The following is a 16,147-nucleotide window of genomic DNA, read 5'->3' as shown; positions in this document are numbered from 1 at the left end:
GTGTCTATAATTTTGTATCTACACCTGTCTCCCCCTCTGTTTCTCTTTGTTGTTCACCCTTTGTTTTTATGTGGGTCTGTGTTGTGGGTGTCTGTCCTTTCTTTCTCCCCCATTGTGTCTGTACCCCTTCACCCCTCTTATCGTATCTATCCCCGCCCTCCTTCTTCCACCATGTGCGCCCACTGCCCACTTTTCCCCTGTGGCTCGCACAATCCACTTTTCCTCTTACCCTGCACATTCTCCCACCTGCACCTCTCTCCTCTCACCCTCGGCTTCCTCCTCCTCCTCCTAGCTCACTCATATGATCACTGGTGTAGGCGTAATGCAGATCCACCTCCCGTGGTTCCAATGTTATCAATTATATGACAACAACCAAGAACTGCAACTTAGTCAGATGAAGATATAAATTGTCCCATAGGAGTAGTTTTATTCCAATGTGCACAATATTATGGGGGGCTCTGCCCCTTCACTGGTAACCTGAGCTGTTTTGGAATAAAACTACTCCTATGGGACTATGCAGCTTCTGGATTCTTTTTATACCTATTAGTAAACTGCCAGATTTGTGTCAGATACGGCTACAGACATTTAGGTCTGATCTTCCACATATTGAATGGTTCAATGCTCAGACCAACATGTTGTATCTGACATAGCCTCAAAGGACTTCTTTGTTCCAGTCAGCCAATGATGTCCATTTAATTATATTTTTTTAGATAAAATTTAAACAGGATAGAACATCCCTAAACACTCACTTCATTGCTGAGCTAAGTTAGCCAAAAATGGACAAGTTACCAGACACCAGCTAGTGGCCAACTTTAGTCCTTCAGAAAGTAAAGAATAGATAATGATAAAAGCAGCATAAAAGAATCAATTTCTGGCTGCTGAATCTCACTGGGCATATTATTTGTTTATTTAGGTACAAGAACACAATGGCAGATTTTGCAAGGACACCAAACAATAGTAAGTCAAATTTTCAACAATATTTACTGAAATGTAAAGAAAATGTTAATTACTTCAGGGACTGATAATTGAAAGATGTAGATTTAGAACAATGTATGGGATTATAAGTGTGGCTTTACATTATTTTTTTAATTGGCACAGTATGCCTAACTTACAATACAGTTTAATTAATTAATTTTAATTCGCAAAGTTGACGGCATTTGTTGTGATTGCATTGTCGGCTTGTACAATAAATAAGACAATAGAAGATGAGTGTGACGAAGCAGAGGATAGATTCATGGTAAGACCATAAAGGCTGCGACCTGGGGCACAGATATGTATTGTGCAATATGTTGAGGTCTTCAGTTCCTCTAGGGGGCAGTTCTCCATAAGTACAGACGATGTTGATGATTAAGACAGTGTGTGGTTCATAAAATGGTCTGACCTCTCCAATTAGGACACTTTAACAGTTAACAATTAAGTGATATGTGTGACAATTAGGACACTTTAAAAATGATGATGATGATGATGATATAAACATGAGATGATGTGTGTAATAATTAGGACATGGTATAATTTCTAGGAGAATACAATTTATTACAAAAGTCCACATTTCTGTCTTTTCTTCGCTTTATTTCTTAGCCTTTCCCTGGGCAGCCACTGCTTCCATAGCCTTCCTCACAGTCTCCTCATCTCCCAGGAAGGTCATGGGCTTGAGTGGCTTTAAATTGTCGTCCAGCTCATACACAATAGGGATTCCAGTGGGGAGGTTCAGCTCCATAATGGCAGCATCAGACATTCCTGCAGTAGAGAAGAGAAGTAAATATGTCAGAGCTCTGATGTCAAGGGACACAGGGGCTTATTTATGACCCATCGCATCTTGCTCATGTTAATTATAATTTCTTATTGCAACGATAAGAAATTAATTAACATGGCAATTAGCCGAGGCAGTGGTCCTGCACAATTTTGCGTTGGGAAGATCTCTCTCCTACGATGTTCTCCCCATAGGAAAAAACGACTAACCAACTTTAGATGGCGTTGTCTGTTGTGGTCAAGCTCCAAATTTTGCAGCTTGATAAATAGGTCATAATCACAGTCACCATATACACCTATAGGGACTGGATCTGCAATGGATGAGGCTGGGATCCTCTAATAAATAAATATCCTCATTACTTGATAATGCAGTTTTCGGGGGGATTTAAACCTGTTCAGAAGTTCATAAATAGGCCCCACATTAACACATACACTCCAGTCAATGATATTATAAATTCTACTGTTGAGCGTGCATTGTGGTGATTCTGTTGTCTACGGTGGAAGGAATGCACAAGTACATACCCTGAAGACAGGGCAGCACAGTGGCTAAGTGGTTAGCACTTCTTCCTCACAGCACTGGAGTCATAATTCCGATTCCCAACCATGGCCTTATCTGTGTGGGGTTTGTATTTTCTCCCTGTGTTTGCTTGGGTATTTCAGTTTCCTCCCACACTCCAAAAACATACTAGTAGGTTAATTAGCTGCTATTAAATCCACCTTAGTCTCTCTTGGTCTATGTGTGTTTATGTTAGGGAATTTAGATTGTAAGCTCCAATGGGGCAGGGACTGATGTAAGTGAGTTCTCTGTACAGCGCTGCGGAATTAGTGGCACTATATAAATAACTGATGATGATGATATATTAAAAATGTTGCACTCACACCTTAAAGTCCTGACCACTGTTTAAATTGCTGGGTGATATTTGGTTATTGCAGAAGATACAAATTCCAGCACTCCCTTAATTTTTTTTAAAAAAATATGTTGGTTCTTTTATTTCCTTATAATTTATCAAATCATCCCAGTGACTTTAAAGACTATCTTCTAGTGCCGATTTATCAAAAAGCGAAAAAACCTATTGATGGTGAAAACGGGTGGATGGCAATAATCGATGAATATCAACTGACTACAACATTCATAACTGAAAAAAAGCATTTTTCAATGTTTAAAGGTTTTTAAATATTTTTTTTTACATATATCTGTTTTTAAATTTTTTTCTTATTTTTTTTTTTAAAGCCCAAATCTTCAGTTTCACTGCTCATGTGCGAGCCAGCTAACTGGCTCACCCATCTACATATCTACAGGGACTGGCCTGGCAAAGCCATAAATTATCTCTCACTGCTCTGGGCCAGTATCACAGAAGCAGCAGAGTGTGGCAGCTGCCTCTGGAAGATTTTTTTGATAAATTGAGCAGTGATAGGAGATTGTGTATTGCTGCGAAAAGCAGTGATATAAAATCATCCTCATAAATATGCTCCCATATGTCTAAATACAAATGCTAACCTGACCTCCTTTCACATTGTGATTACTCAATTATTTTATATTATTAATACATTTATATTAAAAATGTGTTGTACTTCAGTTAGTTCATTTAATCCAGGTTATCGAATTTGGATAAGCAGACACAGACTAGTCACAAAGTGAAAAGGAGTTATATTAGCAGTTACTGTATGTAAGTTGAGAAATGTGATTTTGCTACGCTGACGCCATCTTGTTGCCTTATAGCCATTTTGTTCTGTTATAGCTTAAAGACAGATTAGATGCACCTGGTTTGTAGGAGTAATTCATTATTTGCAAGGCTATGCTTATAACCTCGGACATAGCAGACAGCAGATAAGCCGGTTGGCTTATATATCCCCCCCCCACGGGGAGTATTCCTGTGTGATAATGGGAGAATATAGTAACATCTGTGTAAAGGGAGCACGAGTGGTTAAAACCTTTTGGGGCGTAGTTTTCTGATATACGTGATTTTTGCTATATAGATAAAGACTTGTAACTAATAAAGTAGAGTTTATTGTACACTCAAACCATGCAGTGTATTTAATTCTCTCCAGCTGATGAGCTCATAACTGATAAAGTGACACTTACAGGTGAACAATCTGATTTAGATTCGACAAAGTGTATTTACACCATGAATTAAACTGTACAATCTAGATATCTAGGAGGTGATTTACTAAATCTCTATCCTGTCCAATAAGGTGGGGGACCTGGTTCTTTTATAATGCACACTTTAATGAAAAGGATAGAGATGAAATTAGACCTGTTGAATTAGTAGAAAGATAAATAAATGAATAAATATTTAGTAAGTAACTCCTTTTCCGGGCTGTATTGGTATTGAGAGCTTGCTCTCCATTGACCCCCATGTTTTCACATGAGGTTTAACATACAGAGCCAAAAAACTGAGCCACAAAAAAACGTTCCTGACCACAAGGGCAAATGCTGTTAGGCTAGGAGTTATTTAGTATTAAATTCTATGAAGACCTGTAGTATGGTACCAGTGGCTAAGGGCCCGAAGCAAGAGACAAAAATTATAACTAGCTTAGGCTTTCAGCAGTAACCCATCCCATGTAGGTTTTTGTCTAATGATCATAAGTCTTAATTTAATAAATATATATGCAGTTTTAACCCAGTGAGCAGATGGATTACACAACTCTATTTCAAAGCAAGAGTGAGCTGCATTATCACAGCTAACCACAGGGTGGCAGGATGAGAGGACAGAATGAGAAGAAGCAGCTGAAGATATTTATATAGGACTTCTAGAATTGGTGTGATTAAGAATAGTAACAGGACGACCTTCAGGATGAGAGGGGAGAGGAAGGGTGATATGGAAGTCAGGCCAAAAAAGCTAGAGAAAGAGGACTGAACAGGAGAAATAGCTATAGAACGTGACAGTAGGACTTATGAGTGAACTTATATATGGAATGGATGCCAATATGGGAGAAGGTCAGACATACCTCATTCTAACCCCTGCAGCATGGCAAAGAGTTCGGTCATTCTGGGAAATGTCACTGAAAGTTCATTTTGAAAAGGTCAGCGTAATTGAACCTGCCAGCTGAGAGGGAGGGGGAGTAGGTGCGAGGTCTAAAATTCAAAACTGGCATGTAGGAGTAGGACAGTCTCACCCTGCCTGACACAGCCCAACAACGTGTCTTATTCATATGTGTCAATCATTGAAGCCAATGTTTGGCCACTTTAGTTATATACACAAGACAAATCTACAGTGGTAGAGTGATGCAAATTTGTTTTTAAATGTGTTTTCCAAATGCAAGAAACATCTTTTTTATCTGACCAGATCCATCTTTTGTATGTGTTCATTGATTGAAGGCATAGCAGTCATTATAGTAAAAAAAAAGCTAGCCTTTGTTACTTTTCGGTTTTGGTGCTGAATCCATAAATATTATGTGGTATATATTATTCAGCTCAGTAAAACACAGCCTTTCTTATACAGTAATGTTAAATAGTGAATTCACATACTCTTCAATTTCCTACAATAAATTGTAGTAGCTGTTGTGATGGGGACATGACAACATATAAGACATCTCATTAGGCCGATTGGTGCTATGAGCGGTATAAGCCAATTATTGAAGGAAAGTTGATGCACTGATATTCCCAAATCAAAACCAAACTGTATGTCCTGCTCAGCCGACAAATAAATGACAAATGAAATGTGCAGAAAGAAAACAGATGTCATTATAAGATGTAATACACATCTCACCGTCAAGATGTTTGACAATGCCCCTCAAGCTGTTCCCGTGTGCTGCAATTAGGACCCGCTTGCCAGCAAGGATCTGTGGGGCGATCACATCATTCCAGTAGGGGAGGGCACGGGCGATGGTGTCCTTCAAACTCTCACACGATGGTAGCTCAGAGGCAGTGAGGGATGCATAGCGCCGATCCTGAGCGATTGGAAGGTTATACATTGAAAGAGATTGTCAGATAAATAACTGTTCTCTCCAAAACATTCATTTTATGCTAGCACAACAGAAGTAGGGACAGGGAAATGATGTAGCACAGTGATTGAAGGATAATTCCACCCAAAACTAAAATGAAATCTAGCCCCAAAGGTAACCCAGTTTACTGTTTTGGGCAGCTAGTGACCTTTCACCTCCAGCCCTGAAGAAGGTCACTAGCTGCCCAGAACATTGGCACACATTGCTTTTCTGTATGAAACCTCACCTTTAAATGAAGAACTGCAAATATACAGTATCTGTCTATCTAAATTATACACACGTACATATATACCTCTTGTCCCGACTGCAATTTGATACAGATTTCTGTGGACCCCAATGACTGTTGTGTCATGATGGTCTAGCAGGTGTTATAGCAGTGGTAAGCAATTGTTACCCTTACAAAGGCAATGAGCTACAAAGGTTCCATAACAATTTATATGATTGTTTGGAACTATGTTGGAACACTAACTTTACACTCAATCGGCTGCACCACATACATTATTGTGGTTTTGGACTCTCTTTTTTTAGCATATGCAAATTTTATTTTTGGAACCCATCTACTGTTATTGTTTTCAGTGTGTGTTTTATTTAGAGATGGGCGGGTCCGGTTCTCCGAGAACCGAACCCACCCGAACTTTGGGTATCCGAGTACCGAGCTGAGCAGCTCGGTACTCTCCCGCCCATTCCGAATCCAAATCGAGGCCGAACGTCATTGTGACGTCGTCGGATCTCGGGACTCGGTTCTCGCGATACTTCAACTTTATAAATATACGCCTCCACAGCAATCCATCGCCATTTGACAGAGGGAGAGAGCAGGGTGTAGTCATAGGCTAATTAGAGCAGGGACAGAGAATACCATATTGTTCTTGCAATTGCTCTAACCAAAATCGCTAGTGCAGAGAGGAGGATAGAGGTTTATTATTTTTTCTTCATATTTGGCACTCCCCAGCGCTTTTGGGGTGTCCCCCATAATTGTGCATTAATATTTCTGGCTGTCAAAAGTCATATCTGTCAGCAGTATCTACTAAATAATTTGTAGCACACCTCAGTGTTTTTGGGGTGTCCTCCCTAATTGTGCATTAATATTTCTGGCTGTCAAAAGTCATATCTGTCAGCAGTATCTACTCACTAATTTTTAGCACTCCTCAGTGTTTTTGGGGTGTCCTCCCTAATTGTGCATTAATATTTCTGGCTGTCAAAAGTCATATCTGTCAGCAGTATCTACTCACAAATTTTTAGCACTCCTCAGTGTTTTTGGGGTGTCCTCCCTAATTGTGCATTAATATTTCTGGCTGTCAAAAGTCATATCTGTCAGCAGTATCTACTCACTAATTTTTAGCACTCCTCAGTGTTTTTGGGGTGTCCTCCCTAATTGTGCATTAATATTTCTGGCTGTCAAAAGTCATATCTGTCAGCAGTATCTACTCACTAATTTTTAGCACTCCTCAGTGTTTTTGGGGTGTCCTCCCTAATTGTGCATTAATATTTCTGGCTGTCAAAAGTCATATCTGTCAGCAGTATCTACTCACTAATTTTTAGCACTCCTCAGTGTTTTTGGGGTGTCCTCCCTAATTGTGCATTAATATTTCTGGCTGTCAAAAGTCATATCTGTCAGCAGTATCTACTCAGTAATTTTTAGCACTCCTCAGTGTTTTTGGGGTGTCCTCCCTAATTGTGCATTAATATTTCTGGCTGTCAAAAGTCATATCTGTCAGCAGTATCTACTCACTAATTTTTAGCACTCCTCAGTGTTTTTGGGGTGTCCTCCCTAATTGTGCATTAATATTTCTGGCTGTCAAAAGTCATATCTGTCAGCAGTATCTACTCACTAATTTTTAGCACTCCTCAGTGTTTTTGGGGTGTCCTCCCTAATTGTGCATTAATATTTCTGGCTGTCAAAAGTCATATCTGTCAGCAGTATCTACTCACTAATTTTTAGCACTCCTCAGTGTTTTTGGGGTGTCCTCCCTAATTGTGCATTAATATTTCTGGCTGTCAAAAGTCATATCTGTCAGCAGTATCTACTCACTAATTTTTAGCACTCCTCAGTGTTTTTGGGGTGTCCTCCCTCATTGTGCATTAATATTTCTGGCTGTCAAAAGTCATATCTGTCAGCAGTATCTACTCACTAATTTTTAGCACTCCTCAGTGTTTTTGGGGTGTCCTCCCTAATTGTGCATTAATATTTCTGGCTGTCAAAAGTCATATCTGTCAGCAGTATCTACTCACTAATTTTTAGCACTCCTCAGTGTTTTTGGGGTGTCCTCCCTAATTGTGCATTAATATTTCTGGCTGTCAAAAGTCATATCTGTCAGCAGTATCTACTCACTAATTTTTAGCACTCCTCAGTGTTTTTGGGGTGTCCTCCCTCATTGTGCATTAATATTTCTGGCTGTCAAAAGTCATATCTGTCAGCAGTATCTACTCACTAATTTTTAGCACTCCTCAGTGTTTTTGGGGTGTCCTCCCTAATTGTGCATTAATATTTCTGGCTGTCAAAAGTCATATCTGTCAGCAGTATCTACTCAATAATTTTTAGCACTCCTCAGTGGTTTGCGCTCAGAATGGATTCAAAGCAGTCCACATATGATCTAAATGAGCAACCAGGTTCTGTCACCAGTCCTGATGTTAGTGTTCCCAGTACGTCATCTGGCCAAGGCGATGTCAAACAACAGAGTGTTTTCAAATTAGTGCAAAAAACAAAAACCAAAAAAAAATTTACTGTATTGAAGCGAAAAAGAAGTGTAACTGAGCAAAAGTTAAGTGACGATAAAAAAAAAATTGCAAGCATGCCATTCTACACACGCAGTGGCAAAGAGAGAATGAGGCCTTCATCTTTGGCTATTAGTGGCAGATCCCAAAAAGTTACCCAGGCTACAATTGGTGCACAACTACTGTTACGCGTCAAAGCTGAGCTGCAAGATACCAGTGAGGCATTACAGGAGAATATTTGCTCTGATTCACAAATGACAACAATCCCTGTGGAGAGTCCATCCAACAGTGGGATGTCTAATCGTGAGCATTCTGCTGATGTGTGCCTTAATAGCCCGAGTGTAGCCGGTGATACCCAAATTGAGGATGCCACTTTGGAATTAGAAGAGGATGAGGGGGAGATTTGTGTAGGCGACGAGGGCGCTAATGAGGATGTTGATGAGGATGAGGTTGTTTGTGTAAGTCCTGCACCAGTGGCAGCAGTTCTGGCACGTGACAAGAAAAAGGCCATTGTCATGCCTGGGCATAAAACAAAAAAATCCACTTCTTATGTGTGGAATTATTTCTACCCAAATCCAGACAACAATTGTATAGCCATTTGTAGTGTATGTGAAGCCACAGTCAGTCGAGGGAGGGACCTTAACCATCTTGGAACCTCGTCTATGTTACGCCATTTAACGAGAGTTCATGGCAAAGTGTTGGGAAAAGCTGAAAGTTCTTCCCAAAAGAATACAAGCACTCCCTCATCAGCTAAGACCCTCCGCTCACCGACATACCGACGGCTACAAAATACACCCACCACACCATCCTCATCAATATCCTCAGTAGCGCTCGGAGTTAGCCCGGCATCCCACTTAAGGCTGGATGACTCCGGCACTATTATTGATTCCTCTGAAGAAAGCGTTAGTCCTGCTGCTGCTGTTGCTGCTGCTGGGGGTGAATCGTCATCCCAGAGGCAGGTGAATAAAATGAGCAGTCCTACATTTCAGCAATTAACTGTGAAACAATCATTTGCGAGGGGAAGCAAATATGACAGCAGTCACCCAGTCGCCAAGCGAATCACAGACGCCATGGCTGCAATGTTAGTGTTAGATCTGCGTCCAATCTCCACAATAAACGCAGCTGGTTTTTCACAGTTAATTGAGGTTTTGTGTCCGCGTTACAGAATTCCATCGCGACACCATTTCTCCCGTAAAGCTATTCCACAACTATACCAAAAAGTGTGTAAAAATGTAGAGATTGCGCTGAAAAATGCCATTCTGCCCACTGTTCACTTAACCACAGATATGTGGACAAGTGGAAGTGGCCAAACCAAAGACTATATGACTGTGACAGCCCACTGGGTTGGTCATTCACCTTCACCAGCAGGAACAGCAGCAGCATGTACACCACTACGTAACATTTGTCACAGGCAGGCCACTCTTTGTATCACCGGCTTCACTAACAGGCATACGGCTGACAATTTGTTACGCAAACTGAGAGATGTGATTGATGCATGGCTTATACCACTCGGACTCTCCCCAGGGTATGTCATTTCAGATAACGCCAACAATATAGTGCGAGCATTACAGCTGGGTGATTTCCAACATATTCCCTGTTTTGCTCACACCATCAACTTGGTGGTGCAGAGCTTCCTACGAAATAACCGTGAGGTGCAGGAGATGCTTTCGGTGGCCCGTAAAATTTCAGGCCATTTCAGGCATTCAGCCACAGCATGTAGGAGATTACAGCAGCTCCAAGAGCAGTTTAACTTGCCCTGCCACCAACTTAAGCAAGAGGTGGTAACTCGGTGGAATTCCACCCTGTACATGCTTCAGAGGATGGAGGAACAGCGCAAAGCCATCCAAGCATATTGCACAAGTCATGACATTGGGAAAGGAGGGGGGATGTATTTCACTCTTGCACAGTGGGGAATCCTTTCAGTGCTGTGCAAGGTGCTGAAACCATTTGAAGTTGTGACATGTGAGGTCAGTGCAGACTCTGCTAGTTTGAGCCAAGTCATTCCTTTAATTAGACTATTGGAAAAGCAGCTTGAGAAAATGAAGGAGGAGCTGAAAGCAAGCAATTCAGCAAAGTATGTTGGCCTTGTCGATCAAGTACTTAATTCGCTTCACAATGATCCTCGAGTTATTAAGATCTTGAACTCGGATCAGTACGTTTTGGCCACTGTGCTTGATCCAAGGTTTAAAACCTACATTGAGTCTTTACTTGTAAATGAGCGAGATGTGAACTTTTGCAAGGAGCTATTGCTCAGCAAGTTGGCCGCTGAACTGGGCCTCGGCTTGACGACGTGTCCTCCTTCACTTTCTCAAGCTGTTGCTCGTAAAAAATTAAATTTCCAAAAAAGAAGCAGGGAAGACACAGGGGGCAGACGAGAACAATTTAACATCTGGGCTGGTTTGAAGGATTTTTCAAAAAAATGTGTCACTTTGCCCATAAGTCCATCCAATATGAGTATAAACATGCAAAGGATGGTGGAGGATTACTTTCAAGAGGTAGTTGATATGGAAATGTCAGACAGTCCCTTTCCTTACTGGGAAGAAAAGCAGGCCATTTGGAAACCCATGTACAAACTTGCTTTGCAATACCTAAGCTGCCCACCCTCCAGTGTGTACTCTGAACGAGTGTTCAGCACAGCAGGGAACTTAGTCAGTGATCGCCGTAGAAGGTTACTTCCCAAAAATGTGGAGAAAATGATGTTTATAAAAATGAACTACATCTTCCACGAGGAAGGCCTTCACCATCCAAGACATCCAAGCACTGACTGTTCTCTAATGGCGGATTCAAGCGGCGATGAATTGATAGTCTGTGATGATGACGTACACACTGATGAGGGTGAGGATGAAGCTGAAGATGATGCCGATAACATCTTTTTAAAACTTTCTATGTAAGTGTAGGGTGCAATCTACCCCCAAAGAGGAAAGGGACTTGTGGCATTTCCATATCACATACCATCTTGAAAGGCTGCTGTTAGGGCAATTTATCCTTAAGGGTAGGGTGTCATAGACAGAGTGACCCTAAACTGGCTTTGTCCATTTTTCATAATATTGTACAGTCTATAATGGCTGAATTTTTTAGTATTTTATACAAGTGGAGGGGGGCCTAGAGAGACAGAAACCAAACTGGCTTTCTCCATGTCAATTAATATTGTACAGTCTATAATGGCTGAATTTTTTGGTATTTTATACAAGTGGAGGGGGGCCTAGAGAGACAGAGTGACCCCAAACTGGCTTTCTCCATGTCAATTAATATTGTACAGTCTATAATGGCTGAATTTTTTGGTATTTTATACAAGTGGAGGGGGGCCTAGAGAGACAGAGTGACCCCAAACTGTCTTTCTCCATGTCAATTAATATTGTACAGTCTATAATGGCTGAATTTTTTAGTATTTTATACAAGTGGAGGGGGGCCTAGAGAGACAGAAACCAAACTGGCTTTCTCCATGTCAATTAATATTGTACAGTCTATAATGGCTGAATTTTTTGGTATTTTATACAAGTGGAGGGGGGCCTAGAGAGACAGAGTGACCCCAAACTGTCTTTCTCCATGTCAATTAATATTGTACAGTCTATAATGGCTGAATTTTTTAGTATTTTATACAAGTGGAGGGGGGCCTAGAGAGACAGAAACCAAACTGGCTTTCTCCATGTCAATTAATATTGTACAGTCTATAATGGCTGAATTTTTTGGTATTTTATACAAGTGGAGGGGGGCCTAGAGAGACAGAGTGACCCCAAACTGTCTTTCTCCATGTCAATTAATATTGTACAGTCTATAATGGCTGAATTTTTTAGTATTTTATACAAGTGGAGGGGGGCCTAGAGAGACAGAAACCAAACTGGCTTTCTCCATGTCAATTAATATTGTACAGTCTATAATGGCTGAATTTTTTGGTATTTTATACAAGTGGAGGGGGGCCTTGAGAGACAGAAACCAAACTGGCTTTTTCCATTTCTTTACATATTTAACTATAAGTGTAGGGTGTAATATACATTCAAAGACGATGGCTGCATTGCCAATATGCATAGATGGAGAGGAAGACAATCTGTTTTGTGTGTAGAATAGGCCTACCAACGAATAATTAAACTGTTTTTTTGGATGATTTATTACCTCAACAATTAGATTACTTGTCTCTAAAACAGTTGGAGCACTAAATTGGGTTAATTTAGGCCCAAAAACATGGATTTTCCCAAAAAATAGCAAAACAAAACCAAACAAAACCAAAACCAAAACCAAAACACGCAATGGCGGTTTTGCAAAACCAAAACCAAAACCAAAACACGACGGTAATCCAGATCCAAAACCGAATCCAAAACCAAAACACGGGGGTCAGTGACCATCTCTAGTTTTATTCCACCTTGGCTTATCCAGGGTAGTACCTGTACATGTATCCATTGTTTTTATCCTGTTGTTTTTATCTTTATAGTTAAAATATTTAGGGACAAATAAACAAAATATTTATTGATATGATAGAGGTTACTTATACCTTTTATATGACACACTACATAACAGAATCATTATTTTCATTTAGCCAGTGAGCGCATAGGAAATTCTTTGCATATGATTGCTTGCCACCATAATTACTTTACTGCCTAGTATCATTACATGAATCTAAACAGTAAGGCTCGTTGAAGTGCAAAAAGGTCAGTGCATTGGGCCAAGACATAAGTGCCTAGATCTGCGGACTAAAATGGCATTTGCGTGGGGTTCTACATCTTCTGATGGAAGGAGCTGAGTGGACCAGTTACGTGAACTAAATGTCCACTTAAGCACCCACATTTATAAACAAGATGTAATAAAGACCGACCTGACGTCCTCTCATTGTAATGATTAATTTAAGACGTGAATGAGAATAAACTGCTTTTTATTACATAGGTTGGACTGTGCCTAGAAATGTGCTTCTCTGCTGAAGGAGTAGAACTGGTCCCATTAAAAGTATAGGACATGATCAGAAGACTCCCAGCTCTGAGCTGATGCAAACTTATACTTCTTACACCATTTTCTGCATCTGTTCCGCAGGGTTGATTACGGTCAGTTAAATTACTAACAATAAATGGTGGAGTGTAAAAAGCTCTCTACACTGCTTTGTCTTGTTTCAATATCACGCTATGCAAAATTACATTTATTTTTTTTACTGCTCTGGAAAATTTCAGCCTATCAGTTCCCTAAGTAGTGTCTAAGTAATGTCACTCAACCCTAGTGCATTGATAAGCTGCATTCTCATGGATACATAGCTCCCAACATTTACAATCCTGAAAGCGGGACAGCTTAAGCCCTGCCCTGCCCAAACTCCACCCACAAATGGGCATATTTGGTCAAACACCTTCCCATTAAGCCCTGCCTCTATTAAGGCCCACAAATCGGGAACTATGTGGATATTGGTTCAAGTCACAAAATGGTTGCCTCCACTGTAAGTAGGTTACAGGTACACTCTAAATCTGCTTCTGTGTTCTCTCATGGTTGAATGCTATTCATACTTGCCAACTTTTATTGCCTCTCCTCCGGAGAGGAGGTCATGCGGCAAGTGCGAGAGGGGCGTGGTAATGCAATTGCGTCATCATTGTCTCTTGCTATATAATGCTGAGGCTTGCGGCATCACGCAGCAGGGGATCCAGGAGGCTCCCAAATTTCGGGATGTCCTCCCGGACATTCCATGAGAATAGGCAAGCATGATGCTATTATCGTCAGGGGATTATTTGTGCTATTCCATGGTTGCCAACATTTGAAATTAATTTTTAAGGAACACTGTGCTGGTGGGAAGGTGCTTATTACATGTGGTGTAGTCCAGTGCCCATCTTTATATGTTCATCGAACATAGTGCTAATCTCATATTTCTGGATTTAAATGTTCTTCGTTAATTATTAACTTACAAAGTCCAGAGAATAACAACATATACTGCACTTTATATACAGAATAAAGAAGTGTTATTTTACAGATGGGTATATGGACATTTTAAAAAAAAATAAAAAAAAATAGGAACAGTTCTGGGAATATCTTTAAAATCTGTCACTGTCCCTGAGAATTAGGGATATTTGCTAATTATGCCACTGGCACAGCCATCCCATAGACATAAAAGTACGAAACACTCCCAAAGGCTGAATGAGGGTACAACTAAATTTTAGAAAAAGAGTAAGAGGTCTATGAAAAAAAAACCCAGAGAAATAGTGAGGCCAAGTGACTGTTTCATCCAAACTGAAAAAGTTTGTTCAATTGGTTTCCAATAAAAGTTTTCTTTGAAACTTTGCAATGATAATAATAATAATAATTATAATAATAATAATATAATAAAAATGGAAAAATAATTGACCTTGTTTTACGTCTAAGACATACCTGTGCTATGCTTTCATCGGTAATGTTTGAGTGATCTCCTTGCAGTCATAATGCCTCATTTTAATCAGCTGGGTGATGTCTACAAATAAGATATCTAAAAATAGTCATATTGTTCCTTTAAAGCTCATCTTTCATTCATTGCTTACTAGAGAGATTGCTGGGAGCACCAGCATTCTCTAGAGAGGTCATAGTTTGCGATATATTCCTGTTTTTGCTGGTAATAGGGTTTTTACAAATATACCCAATAATTACTATTAACAGGTCATATTTTCATATAGATAAAATGATTGAGGCTCAGTGAAATGTAGTGTCAGATCAGTATCTACTTTTTACTGACCCTTGTTTTGTGTTACTGACTGGTAAACATTGCATTCATTTTTTATTGTCAGTAACTTAACTGGCAGTTATCAACCCTGTGGTTCAGTGTAAGACCTACAATATGGTCATACATTGGGGTGAGTTACGTATTAGCAAGTGGAGGTACATCACTGTGATACTGTGATTTCTTACCTTGCTGATAAGTTTGTAGTAAGAATGATCTTCTCCCATTGGTGGTGGAGGGGTGTCAAAAGATCTCCTCCAGATCTTCACTTGTTCCTCACCGTGCTTCTCGGCTGTTTCTGCTTTGTTGAGTGCAGTCAGCCCCCCGTAATGACGCTCATTCAGCCTCCAGGATCTGTGCACTGGCAGCCACATCTGGTCTGTGCCGTCCAGTATGTACCACAGTGTGCGCACTGCCCTCTTCAGAACTGATGTGTAGCATATGTCAAATTCCATCTTGGCTTCTTTAATTGCTTGAGCCCCCCTTCGAGCCTCCTCTTTCCCCTTCTCACTGAGTTCAGCATCGAACCAGCCACAGAACCGATTCTCCTGGTTCCATGTGCTTTCCCCATGACGCACGATTACCAGACGATGAGGCATAGTGACTACCAAAAATCTGCAATAACCAGTGCTGTGACTAATGTACCTCAAGCTTACTACAGCTTTTGCTGCAATGGGTTAATGGTCACCGAATGTGTGCTGGGGCTTGTAAGTGGGGAAACAAAGCTGTGGAGTGGTCAGCAGAATGTTCTGGTCCCTGTATGTCCCCCAGTCACACACTCAGGATATTGGTCTCATATACTCAGGGTTACTTCTCATAGTGTCCAATCAGAAGGCCTTAGCAGGTGTCCAATAGGAGCAGTGGACAGGAGGAGAGAGAACTTAAAATAGCCTCACCCTTCCAGTGACAGCTGCGACTGACCTTTAACAGGGCAACTGCAGACATACCAAGTAAAGGTCAATTCTACCTTTACGATGCAAGAATGTCTTGCATGAAAAAAGTTATTTTCTATATTATATATTGCTGCCCTGTCCTGTGATTATTTAATGAGATTGTGCTGTGCATTTCATATATTACCTATCTACATTT

The 16,147-nt window shown here is 40.5% G+C and overlaps 1 protein-coding gene across 1 annotated transcript; it reads right to left on the bottom strand.

Moving 5' to 3' along the window:
* Positions 1 to 885: 885 nt before the first annotated feature.
* On the bottom strand, positions 886 to 15,852 carry PGAM2 (phosphoglycerate mutase 2). The gene is made up of 3 exons (XM_075207257.1): positions 15,247 to 15,852; positions 5,460 to 5,640; positions 886 to 1,737 (listed from the first exon to the last, which is right to left on the bottom strand). The coding sequence occupies exons 1-3, from the start codon at positions 15,655 to 15,657 to the stop codon at positions 1,568 to 1,570; spliced, it is 762 nt and encodes a 253-aa protein (XP_075063358.1). The 5' UTR covers positions 15,658 to 15,852; the 3' UTR covers positions 886 to 1,567.
* Positions 15,853 to 16,147: the final 295 nt, after the last annotated feature.

Source organism: Mixophyes fleayi, chromosome 4 (genome assembly GCF_038048845.1).
Source record: "Mixophyes fleayi isolate aMixFle1 chromosome 4, aMixFle1.hap1, whole genome shotgun sequence".
Classification (NCBI taxonomy): domain Eukaryota; kingdom Metazoa; phylum Chordata; class Amphibia; order Anura; family Limnodynastidae; genus Mixophyes; species Mixophyes fleayi.
The sequence above is the reverse complement of the archived record's forward strand: the minus strand, read 5'-3'. Positions and strand labels throughout refer to the sequence as shown.